This window comes from Perognathus longimembris, chromosome 12, assembly GCF_023159225.1.
Source record: "Perognathus longimembris pacificus isolate PPM17 chromosome 12, ASM2315922v1, whole genome shotgun sequence".
In the NCBI taxonomy this organism is placed as follows: domain Eukaryota; kingdom Metazoa; phylum Chordata; class Mammalia; order Rodentia; family Heteromyidae; genus Perognathus; species Perognathus longimembris.
In genome coordinates this window covers 31677864-31690744 of record NC_063172.1, presented here as the reverse complement: position 1 = coordinate 31690744, position 12881 = coordinate 31677864, and the positions used below count along the sequence as shown (strand labels likewise).

The 12881-nt window shown below is 43.0% G+C and overlaps 1 protein-coding gene across 1 annotated transcript in view; it reads left to right on the top strand.

Annotated features, from left to right (window-relative positions):
* The first annotated feature begins 172 nt into the window (after positions 1-172).
* Positions 173-12881, top strand: part of Ptdss1 (phosphatidylserine synthase 1) — a 55374-nt gene continuing 42665 nt past the window's right edge. Inside the window, exons 1-2 of the mRNA XM_048358359.1 lie at positions 173-543; positions 11195-11286. Of these exons, the coding sequence (XP_048214316.1) occupies positions 365-543; positions 11195-11286 (271 nt within the window). The 5' untranslated portion in view covers positions 173-364. The remainder of the gene's footprint in view (positions 544-11194; positions 11287-12881) is intronic.

Sequence of the window (12881 nt, the reverse complement as noted above, 5' to 3'; positions counted from 1 at the left end):
CGGAGGGGGGAGCGCGATCTGGGAGTCTAGGAAAGAGCGAACCGTGGACCGCGAAAACCTCTTTTCTGTTGCTCAATCCCCGGAAACTGAATGATTATGAATCTGAAAGCTCCACGGGTGCTGAGAAATGCCCCACTTCTAAGACCAACTAGGGGAGACCGATGGCATCCTCCTCCCGAGATCGCATTGGCGGTGCCGCGACCCCGCCCTCCCGCGCCTGTCCTTCCCACTGCTCCCAGCCTCTGCTGGGCGCCAGACCCGGCCCCGCCGTCGGGCTGTTTCTTGGCTGCGGCTTGTCACCTCCGGGGTCCCAGCCTCTGTGGGCCGGGGCCACCGGCGCCGCGGCAGGACGGGGAGGCGGGCCATGGCGTCCTGCGTGGGGAGCCGAACCCTAAGCAAGGACGATGTGAACTACAAGATGCATTTCCGGATGATCAACGAGCAGCAAGTGGAGGACATCACCATCGACTTCTTCTACCGGCCCCACACCATCACCCTGCTCAGTTTCACCATCGTCAGCCTCATGTACTTCGCCTTCACCAGGTGAGGCGAGCCCGGCGGCGTGCGGGGGCCGCGGGGTGGTCAGGGGAAACGGCGGAGGGCGGTGGTGGCGGGGAAGGGTGGCTCGGTGTGGCCCGAGGTGAGGAAGCCGGCTGGGTGCCCCGCACACCCGCCGCCCGCGCCACGCCAACTCCTCCACCCGCTGGGTGCCTCGCCCTAAGCCCAGCCCCCAACCCCACCTCTGAACGCCGCTTCTACCTCCCGGTGCCTCGGGCCACCCCGGGAACTCTCGCCAGCCACCTAACCAGATAGCGCACCCCTCCTTTCCCCCTTCCTCCCTCTCTCCCCACCCTCCCCACCCTCTGCCCTCGGCATTGCTCTATCCACGTCACGACTTGGCGCTCTTCTCGGCAGCCCCCTCCAGCTCCGCTCGGTTTCCAGCACACCGCATGAATCATCTCGTATGCACCACTTTCAGCACACACCAAAACACACATAAATCCCTCTCCTCCCTCCTTCCTTTCCCATGGAGCTCCTCCAGTTTACCACTACCAGGCATGTACACACACACACACGCACACAGGAGATATACAACACTGTCTTTCTCCATACATTGCATACAAACTCACTAGCATCCATCATCTTCCCCCCCCCCCCCCCCCCCCCCGCTCCGCAAACCTACCATCCATATCGGGACAGAAATTGCCCTTCTTTCTAGATAGCACAGCACCGCCCTACCCTTCCTGTCCAACACAGCCCAGTCCCATTACTTCCTGTACAATGTGCCTTACAGGTGCCAGCACTACCAAACATCCTGACATACAGCTGCCTGGTCATCACACACCACACGACACCAGGGCAGCACAGGCAGAGCATGAGCTAATAGATCCCTGCGCTTTTTTTGTTGCTGTTTGTTTGTATTTAATACACATTCTACTTTCTACTTAACCATTTTCTGTGTTTTGAATGAAGTTCTTTAAAGAAATTCATGCATATCACACCATTAAGGCTTACAAGACCGGAACCTAGGGTACAGTAGTTTTGGAGCCAGACTGTTGGTTTCAAAATTAGGTGTTTTTGGTGAAGTTACTTAATATTAAGTTACTGAATATCAAGTTCCACACCCGTAAAATGGGGATAAAGTCTGTATTTACCTCATGCTGGTTACAATGACTGAATGGCTATGTATAAACGCATTGATTAGAGTACCTGGTATGTGATGCTCAATTAATGTTAGCTCTCTTCTTGTTTTTCAGTATTTATGTAAGCTAGGGTCTCACTGTATAGTCAATGCAAACCTTGAACTTGAAATCCTCCTGTCTCAGCCTCCTGAGTGTTGGAGTTCTCAGTCAGGGTCAGGGGAAAATGTGTAGGAATATTTTGAGCATGTTGGTCACAAGTATCGAGAACATTGCTGATATTTAGAGGATAGAGGCTGCTACATAGGGGACATTGTACAACACAGACTAAATTGCTCACTCAGACATCTCTCCAGTGCTGGTGGCATTTCCCCTGGGAATCACTGTAATTTTTCAGATTTTACAGCACAGAGCCTTTCCCATCACCATTTTCCTTCTCTCCACAATCATGCAGACTACTTGTTTCTTATTATGTGTTTATTTGCACAAGTCATCAAAGGGTACAAAAACATAGGTAACAATTACTTTTTAATAACTGGGAAGAGCATAGGGCTACCATTATTGTTAAGTCTGCCAATGCTGTACAGACCAGACCTTTCTGTCCACAGCATCTAACCAGTCATATATCTAGCTTTGGAGAAAATAAAATGTCTTGGTTCTCATTATAGTTACCCTCAAATATTTCATCATGTCACCCATATTTTCCACTTACTATATATTTGATCCTGGTAAGCTTCAGTTTCCTATCTGTATGAAAATGAAAACAGCAATACTAGTTCTTCATAAGATTGTGAGAATTAAGTTCATCTTTTTTTTTGCTGTTGGCCAATCCTGGGCCTTGGACTCAGGGCCTGAGCACTGTCCCTGGCTTCTTTTTTGCTCAAGGCTAGCACTCTGCCACTTGAGCCACAACGCCACTTCTGGCCATTTTCTGTGTATGTGGTGCTGGGGAATCGAACCCAGGGCCTCATGTATATGAGGCAGGCACTCTTGCCACTAGGCCATATCCCCAGCCCAAGTTCATCTTCTTAGATAATCTTTATTTAGCTTACTACATCAAATGTATTGAGTGTGTAAGACACAGTTGTATTGGGTAAAAGGATAAAGGCATTGGAAAGTAGACATTGAAAAAATACCTGTCAGATTTACATGAACAGCAGTTTATCTTATATGTGAGCTTCAAATGATGGAATTTTTGAAGGTGATTTGTTGTTTTTTTTGAAATGAGAAAAGTAATGCTATTTTATTGCAAATAATGAGCAGAAATGTGCAGTTTGTTACAGCCTTTCATATTTAATGTTTTTGTAGATCAAAATAGATCTTCTTTTCTTCAAATACATAAAGCCATTCTTCTGGAATTTTCTATTCATGACCTATTCCACCAAAGCCATTGATGCACTGCAGCAGTGAAAGTATAAGAAATGAGTGTGGATTTTAACATGAAGCTTGTGAAAAGTCAGAAAAGCCAAGATGCATGGTCCTTTCAAAATATGATAACAATTTCACTTCTTACTGTAATTTCGTAAGAAGAGAAAGGTCACATAATGAAGAACTAATTAATCACAAGTTCTGCCTTATGAACTTATAAGCCCATTAATAGAATTATTAGTTTTATTATTTCTTGCTCACTTTGTAATGATTTATGACGCTTTGAAGTAAGATATGATAGCTCTCTTCTTTAAAATAGAAAATAATGACCTCTTAAATGAAATACCTTTATCCCACAGATATTAATAGTGATCATAGCACCTTATATTACTTTGTAAGGATTTTTAGATTACTGTTCAGTCCATGCAGTTTTTCTGGCAAAAATTTAAAAAATATCCTATAAAGTTTGTTTTGCAAAGACTGAGAACAAAGACTGGGAATAGTTTGGGTGTGACCTCTTACCAGTATATGAGCAATTAGTATCTGTAGTGTGTTCTGGGTTGCTGAGTCCTACCTTTATAATTGTGAGGGATTAGATAATTCACACAGAGGAGTCTGAGAGAAGCTTGGATTTGCCAAACAGTTCTTTTGTTAAATGGTGCTATGGTTTGGGTGTGGTTTGAATATCACCCAAGGAACCATTGTGATTGGAGGCCTGGTCCCCAGAGTGATGCTGTGGGTGATAGTAGAATCTTTAAGAAGTGGAGCCCAGAGAGATTAGATTAGGTGGGAAGACAGTCCTTATGCTGCCCCCACCACAGAGTGGTTATACATAGAGTAAACCTACCCCCTCCTGTTCTTCCTTCCTCTGCTTTGATAGGTAATCATACTTGTTTCCACTATCATATCCATGACTAAAGGATGCAGGGAAGGGGTGTCTCTCACTATATAGTCTATGCTATGCTATTTAGACTTTGAGCCCTCAAATTATGAGCTAGATAAACTTCTTCCTCTTCATAAGTCGCCTTGTGTCAAGTATTTTATTGCAGCCATAATGCCAACTGATACAGATAACAACTAAGCTACATCCTTCATAAACCATTGTTCAGCCCTAATGTCTCTATCACTGTCACTATCAGATGCTACCTGATCATTTCCCTAAGACTTGAAAAGCTCATTTTGCCATAGCCTAGAATAAACTATAAGGTAGATGTGTAGGCATAGGCTAACTCTTCAGCCAAAGCAAGGCAAGTGAAGCCTTTATCTCCAGCTCAGAGTGTAGTCATTGCTGACTGAGTGCTCTCCTGCTTATTTGGCTTTCAGAAGTGGGTAGACTTGGAAATTCCGAATGGCCTTCATTGCAGAAACTCAAGCCTTAGGTTTGAAAACAACAAAATCTACTAACTCACATTCTTAGAAGCCTCCCTCCCTTTAAGTGGTACCTGTCATTAAACAGGGGAATGAGCCTGTGCTAGCATGTGCCCATAAAAATGGCTTTTTGCTTAGAGGACATTGCCTTCTGCACAGTTCTGGACCTGCATGGTCATCATTTTGTTGGTGCTAATTTTCCTTTGGTATGGAGCTAAGGAGAGAGATGAGGGCAGGGAAATGGATAGGCTTCATTTATTGGACTCATTTATTAATAGTGGCTTTTTATTTCACTTTTCTTACTGGCTTTCGAACTCCAGTTTCTTATATTTCTGATCTTCGTGAGGATCTCTCTTGGGTGCCTGCTAATAACCTTTCCTGTATTTTCCCTTTCCACCATGTTAATACCTGGTAGAGAATGTCTCCAGATACTGCTGATTCAGTTGCCTTGGTTCCATTTGCTCATGTTGGTCATATTCTTTCTCTCTCTATAACAGAAGCCCTAGATGTCCTTGCTCTTGACACCAGCAATATTAATTGATCAAATATCGCAACCATGTCCTGTGGTCAAACTAAGCCCAGAGGTGAACACAGAACACCATTAGGTTAGGTTTGGATTTGTTGGGTTGTACTTGAAGACCAGTTGACAGTGATCTTTACCATTCTCCTTTCATTATTCTTTAGATCATATTTTAAAACTGGATTTAAATAAGCATCAGATAATATTTTTATTACACTTATACCTGAGGGTATTTTTTAAATCCCTGGTAATAGTTTATAAGTTATTAAAGGGCCATATATTTCTGTAGGGTAGCCTGTAGTAAATAAGCACTTGGACGACTCAAGTATTTATTTGGTTTAGATGGTACCTTAACCCAGAGAGTTTATTTATCTAGGAGGTGCTGCCTCTCAGACTCCTCATTCAAGTTGGTCTCTTTCAATAATTGTTTACTATTTCAGGTATAAACTTGTTCTGAAACATAGTACAGTCCATCTTGTGATATAATCCTTATTGCTCTAGATTTCTAGAACTTAAGCAATGTTTTCACTCAGCTAATCTAGAAACTAAAACTAGTTCAGCCAACTGATCTGCTTCCTCAGCCCTGGCATTCCATCTAATCCAATTCGCCAATCCCACAGTCTCTGTTCTGTCTCAGCCCTGTCTCTGCCATTCTCTGCTTCACTACCTGGCTTCTCTTCAGAAAGTCTAATTGTGTCATTGGAGCTTTGGAAGCTCTTTCCATCCATTTCTAGACTTAGCTCAGCACACCACCCCCTACACTGCTGGGAATAGTATGTCCCCAGGCTTTGACTCCTCCCAGCAGTTCACGAAAGACTGTAATCCTACCTGTCTCCTGTCACTGAATGTCAACCATCCATAGGAAAGGATAGGCTAGATAAGTCTTTTTTTACTAGTTTTCTTCTCCAGTGTAAATCAGCCCCTGTCCCCCCAGCTGTATTCAGGTCTCTACAGGCCTATGCAGCTCCCTGGTTCCACACCTAGCATTCTCTAGAACAACAGCTACTGGTGACTCCTGCCCATCTACAAGCCCCTAATGTCCTTCATAACCCATTTGAATGTCCCCTCCTGATGGACAGCCTTCCTGATGTCCAAAGAAGCCCCAAGAAAAACATGTTGCTAGACTTCTGAATGTCGTATCATGTAATAATTGTTTCTGTCTCAATTTCTTGAGGCTGGATTATCTTCATCATCCCAGAATAGGCACTCAATAAATATTGAATAAATGGCACACAGGAAATCATATATCTAGTGAGAACTTAAAGGAAATACCGGTTGCTATCTTGACAATAATTCTTCACAAAAATTATAACTTTCTTTCAAACAGGTTAGAGATAATACCAAATCTCATTGCCATTGGTCTAATTTATAAGCCAGGGGCTGGAGATATGGCCTAGTGGCAAGAGTGCTCACTTCATATACATGAAGCCCTGGGTTCAATTCCCCAGCACCACATATACAGAAAATGGCCAGAAGTGGCACTGTGGCTCAGGTGGCAGTGCTAGCCTTGAGCAAAAAAAAGCCAGGGACAGTGCTCAGGCCTTGAGTCCAAGGCCCACGACTGGCCAAAAAAAAAAAAAAAAAAAAAAAAATGCCATAGCTAATTTATAAGCCAGGATTACATTTTCCATTGGGAGAAAGAATCCTATACCTCTGCTAGTCTTCTACACCTGACACTGTATATGCATAATTCAAGGACTCAGGTGAAAGATAACAAAGGAGAAAGATGGGAAGTGAGAGGAGCAATTAGCCCAGAAGACTAGTCAAGATAAAAACTAGCTTTGTCTGCCAGCCTCCCAGAGAATGCCTTGCACAATGGTCATGAGTGAATGGAGTTTGCTTTGGTTTCCTGAAGTCTCCACCCCAGATAACAGATATTACACACACAGAATCTGAGTCCCAAAGTACAATTTATTTTGTTTGTTTAACCTCAGGATTGTCCCTTTCACTTTCTTTGTTTCCAGGACACTGTGCTTCCCAAAAAAGTGTTCCACGGGAGTTAAAGTGTTTGAAAACCTGATTGGCTCTTGTAGATCATCATCTCAGTAGGCTCTTGCAGGTGACCCTCTGCTAGGGGACAAGAACATGGCCATTAGTGAAGTCTGGATCAGTCTGGGATCCCCTATATGTTATCTCAGTGGCCTGGTCTATGCTGTGGTGTTTTTGGCAAATTTTTGCCATCCAACATACATTGCAGATACCTGTCATATCCGTCATGTGTTAAGCATTGTGCTGGGCACTGGAAGTCCACAGAAGAGGAATGGGTAGAAATGAAAATGACGGTCTTATTTGCTGCTGCATTTGGCAGTGTCTTCACTGTTGGGTGTGACATGCATCAAGAGCAACCTGACATGGCAGAGTGGGAGTGGACTTTGGCTCCTTGTGCCTGAACTTGAGTGTTACTGGTGAATGAGGAGCCATGACCTAGAATTGGCACTCCGGTGACCCTGGCACCTGCTTTCAGTACCTTCACAGGTGGTTGAGGTCAGGACAAACCCAGAGCTTCATTTTCCTCCTCCTTCAAGCCTCTCCCCTTGGAACGGCAAGATCAGGAAAGAAAACCCAGCCTGAAGGGTCTTCGGAAAACTTAGGGTCCTCCAGATGGAGCCTCTTGCTTGCTAGTAGTTATAGGTAGACCCTGGAGAAAGTCAGGAAGCTGTCACATCTGGAAAAGTGGGTCTTTTGCTGTAAAAGCAAACTGACACTTAGCTGTCTCATTATCTTTTACATTATGATCTGGTTGCATCTGCTCCTCTCAACCCCCAAATAGCCCCTGTCAAAAGACAGACACTTAACTTGATGAAGGAAGGAGTAGACACTGATGAAACTGTTTACACACTGGGAAGTAATCAGAAAGGACACTTCTTGTTGGCCACTTGTGTAAAATAAACTTACCTCACTTACCTAAAATAAACTCAGATTTTAAGTTATCTGCTCAAGGCTATCCAGCTGTCATTCTGAGCTGCTACCTGCAGCCACAGCCAATACTCTTTGTAACTGCACTGTGTGGCCATTTGCACAAGAGGAATATGCACTTCGGAGCCAGTGTTTGTGAACAGTGAGTGTGTGCTTGATGCAGCACACAGTCCATAAGTATGGTTCTTGTCCCCAGGGATGGAGTTTTGCGAGACACTAGGGTCTCCCTTTCAGCCAAGTTCCTTCTCATGATCCACTAGGAACATTTCGGGGCATCTTGGTACATGGTTAGCTTGGATTATTTGCGGTTTAGAGAAGAGGGACTCCCTAGGCCTACTAGCATGGCCCTGCATACTCGGGTTACTGTGGGGCCTGTAGGGTGTTGAGCAGCATAACACCACTCAGAAGGGCTGTGCTCCATCAGTACCATAGGTACAACCTCTCTACTAGAATATGAAAGTGGACCCTGTGATCTGCTAGGGCTCAGATTTCTTCCCGAAATGCCCACCCCCATTCTTTGACTACAGTAATTTGATCTTTCTGTACTTTTATCTTCAGTTTATCTAAACACTCTGTTGTTCCTCTTCCATAGTGTGTGTGTGTCTGTGCCAGGCTGGGCTCAGGGCATTAGCACTATCATGTGTCTTTTTTTTGTTTTGTTTTGTTTGCACAAGGCCAGCACTTCATTGCTTGGGCCACATCTTCACTTTCCATTTTTTTGCTAGTTAGTAGAAGATTTCTTGATTTCTCTTTCCCAAGCTGGCTTCAAACCTCAGTCTTCACATCTCAACCTCCTAAGTAGCCAGGATTACAGATGTGAACCACCAGTGCCTGGCTGACACTGTCTTCTAATTAGACAAAGATGAAACTGCCGGTTTTCAGATTTCTTACTGTTGTTTCTGCCTCGTTTCTCTCCAAAACTAGACTATGCATTTCCATCATTCCTATTCAATTGCTCACAATTTACACGTACAGCTTTACTGGTTTCATTGCTTTTGCTCTTTATGGTTTGTGTTTGTTTTTCTTGACACACAGTCTCGCTGTGCTGCCAGGCTAGCGTTGCACTCATGATCCCACTTTAGTTTCCTGAGTGCTGGGGATTCCAGGTGTGGATCACCGTATCTACCATTATTATTTTTTTTGTCCTTATTTGTTATTGATACAAGTCTGTACATTTTGTGTTGGTATATGTTTTGGAGCATTTGGACTAGTTGGTGATTTTTTTAAAAATAGAGACTGACATACTGATTTATTGAGGCCATCTATTTAGTTAAAATATTATTTTTAAAAAATGACATATTTACATTGCCTGAAATAGAAGTTACACCAAAAGGTATGTGGTGAAAAATTCCCCCCCTCCACCTCTCTCCCGGCCCTTCATTTCTCTTTTTTGGTCAGAAGATCAATGCTCTCCATTCCTTGGATGGATGGGTATCCAGAAGACAATCTGTGTATACATACACACAGATTATAATTTATGTTCCCATGTGCAGTCCATTTATATGCAAACATTGTTCTTACTTATACCCACCTTGCGAGTTTTCTTTATTTCATGACTTTTTGTGACAGTTAATTCATTAAAATCTTTTTTATCTTTTCCTTGGCTTCCTAGTTTTCTACTGTGTGATGAGGCTGTAACTTAACCTGTTTTCTTTCATGCATATTTAGCTTGTTTCCAGTCTTTTGTGATTATGTGGTTTTGCACTGTACTGCTTGGTGCTCTCATTTTTGCATACATGTATCTGTCTGAAGAATAAATTCCCAGGGTCGGAATTGCTGATCCACGAGGCATGCATTTATAAATGTAAAATATTGCAAAAGTGCCATCGAGAAAAGAGATTTACATTTTTACTACCACCAGCAATATATGTAAGGGTGCTCATTTGTCTTTTTTCTTTCTGTTCTTGCTAGCTTAGTCATTCAGTGTTTACTTTGTCAATAAGGTGCATATAAAGCTGTGGTCCTGTATGCTGATATACCCATCCCTTTTCCTCAGTGAGGCTAAGTGATTTCTGCTGTCTGAGGGCTATTGGATTTCCCACTCTGACTACAGTCTTTGTCTTGTTTTTTCTCCTGTTAATTGAGTTTGGAAGGAAGCTTTGTATATTAGAACTAGCCTTTGTCTTGATAGGAGCTGCAAATATTTCCTTCAAATTGATGTCTTGGATTATTGTTGCTAATTTTTTTTCCTGTATCCATTTCTTTGCTTATGAGTTCTAGGTTTGGGGTCCTACTTCAGACTTTTTCCCAATCTGAGATTAGGTTGTTTACTCTCTCCCCCCCTCCCCCACCTCTCCCTCTCTTTCTCTCTCTCTCCCTGTGTGTTTGTGTGTGAGAGAGATATGAAATTGTAAACTTTGTGTGTGTGTATGTGTGTGTGTGTGTGTATATGAATGTGTGCACACATACTGGTATTGGGGCCTGAGTCAGGGTCCAGGTGCTGTTCCTTAGCTTATTTGCTCAAGGCTTATAGTCTACCATTTGAGCCATTCCTTCATTTCCAGCTTTTTTTGCGGTTTCTTACAGTCTTTCTTGTCTAGGCTGGCTTCCAACCACAATCCTCAGATTTCAGCCTTCTGAGTAGCTTGTATTACAGGTATGAGCCACTAGTGCTTGGCTTGTTGATTATTTTTGTTTGTTTTTAATTTTCCTATTGATCAATTTTCCCCATATATGTATATGTATGTATGCATGCATACATATATACACACATATAATTTACCTTAAATTCTTCTAGTCATCCAGAATGTGAGTGTATGCTGGTGTAGTTTGAATACAGACTCACCCTTCTTTTCCCATGCAACAGTTACTAACTTCTGCATACCTTTAATTTGTAGCGTAGGTGTTGTCCAAGTATTTCCTATACTTTTGCAACTTCAGGTGACAGATAATCTCTCAATGGAGCAGAGTGACCCAGGGAGAAGACAGTGGATGCAGGCCTTGCAGCTTCTAACTGTGCAGCGTTAGGCTGCTGACTTCATCTTCCTGCGCCATGGTCACTTCAGTTTGAAAATGTGGTGGATAATACCACATGGATCCGTTAGGTGTGACAATTAGAGATAATGCTGATGCCCTGCCTGTGGGGGTCTGGTTCAGTAGACAGTTGATAACAGGAGCTGTTGTTGGTTACCACCATCCCTAGCTATATGGAAGATGTGTTCCTTCCCTCAGAAGCCATTCTTTAATCACAGCTGGTGTTGTGGAAGTTACTGAACTAGGTTGTGGGTTATGTGATTTCTTTCTGGTTTTAGGACAAGATGGTGACTAGTGAAGGACTCTGCTCAGAGCAGTCTCCCAGGGTTAGCCGGTAGAAGTCTTGCTGCTTTCTGGTTATTTATTTTAATCTGAAAATGAATTCTCAGTGTTGTTGTTCTATTTCCAGGGATGACTCTGTTCCTGAAGACAACATCTGGAGGGGCATTCTCTCTGTCGTCTTCTTCTTCCTTATCATCAGCGTGCTGGCTTTTCCCAATGGTAAGTGGTATCTTGTGCTGTCACATGCATTTCTCCTATTTCTCCTATTTCTCCTATGCATCCTGACCTTGGCACTTTTTTTTTTTTTCTGAGACATGAGTCCTTGAGAAGAGACTGGAAGATGGAGAAAAGAATAAACTGGGTTTTGTGTAGTGGTCAGGAGCACAGGCTCTGGAGGGAGACTTGCCCTGCCACTGCTTCCTAGCTTTGCAGCTCTACAGAAGCCCCTTGCTTTCTCAGGCTGCTTCAGTTTCTCTTCTGTGAAATGGAAATAACAAGGAGGTACTGTTGTGAAACACAGCTAAATTGTCCAATCCCATGTATTACTATGTTTTCCATTTCTATAACAAGATCCTTGAGGCTATATGCTTTGCAAAGAAAAGAGGTTTATCCAACTCCCAGTTTTAGAAACTAAACATCCAGTACCATGTTTCTGTCTCCAGTGAGAGCCCCTTTGGCTTCTCATTGTGGTCATGACATAGTGGGAACGTTTTCCAAGGGAAAGATCACTTAGTGAGACCGAGAGACTGGGGAGGGGCCAGAATGGTTGCTATAAGAACATTTTGGTTATTATACTAAAAAGTGCACTGCAAGAGAAACTGCACTGATAACTTTTAAGGACAACATTACCAGTCATCTCCCACCTCCTAAAGGTTTCACCTCTTAGCATTGCCACAGTGAGAGCAAGATTCCAGGGAGAAACCACATTGAATCCAAGCAAACTTTACATAGACACTGACAGATTGCAAGCTCCCAATAAGCTGTTGTTCCTGTTGCTGTTGTTTTTATCAGCTGAGTTATATAATAATCATTGTTACTCTTGTTCTCCCCCCACTAAGGAGCAGTAATTAAATAATTTGTTGTCCCAAATAGCATATCATGACTAACTTTGCTGATTATGCTTTTGGAAGATGTATGTATATTGTTAGGAAAAATGATCATGTTTAAGCCAGGCGCCGGTGGCCCATGCCTATAATCCTAACTACTCAGGAGGTTGAGATCTGAGGATCATGGTTCAAAGCCTTGAAGCCAGCCTAGGTAGAAAAGTCCATGAAACTCTGATCTCCAATAAACCACTCAGAAAAAGCTGGAAGTGGTGCTGTATCTCTAGTGGTAGAGCACTAGCTATGAGCACAAAGAGGCTCAGGAACAGCACCCAGGCCCTGAGTTCAAGCCATAGGACTGGGGAAAAAATAAAAAAATTAAAAAATTGATAATGAGTCCCGACCTCCCAACCATGATTCTAGAGAAGGAGACAATGCTTTTGTTTGCAGCCATATTTTCAATTGACTTATACTTTTCCTCTGAATTGTTTCTTCCAAGTTGCTTTCTTTTTTTCTTAATCCTTCCTGTACCTTTCCCTAGAACATTCTGTACATGCATGTCCTCTGATCGTTTCTAGTGATCACTTTTATGCTGTGTTTTTCTTTATACCTCTGATATTTGAGAATTATTGCACTTTCTTATAGGATCTGCCCCTCAGGCCAGCTCAGGTGTTGTTTTTGGTTTTGTGTTGCATTTGTACTGGGGCTTGAACTCAGGGTGACAAGCTCTACGTGGCTTTTTTTTACTCAAGGCCAGTACCCTACCACTTG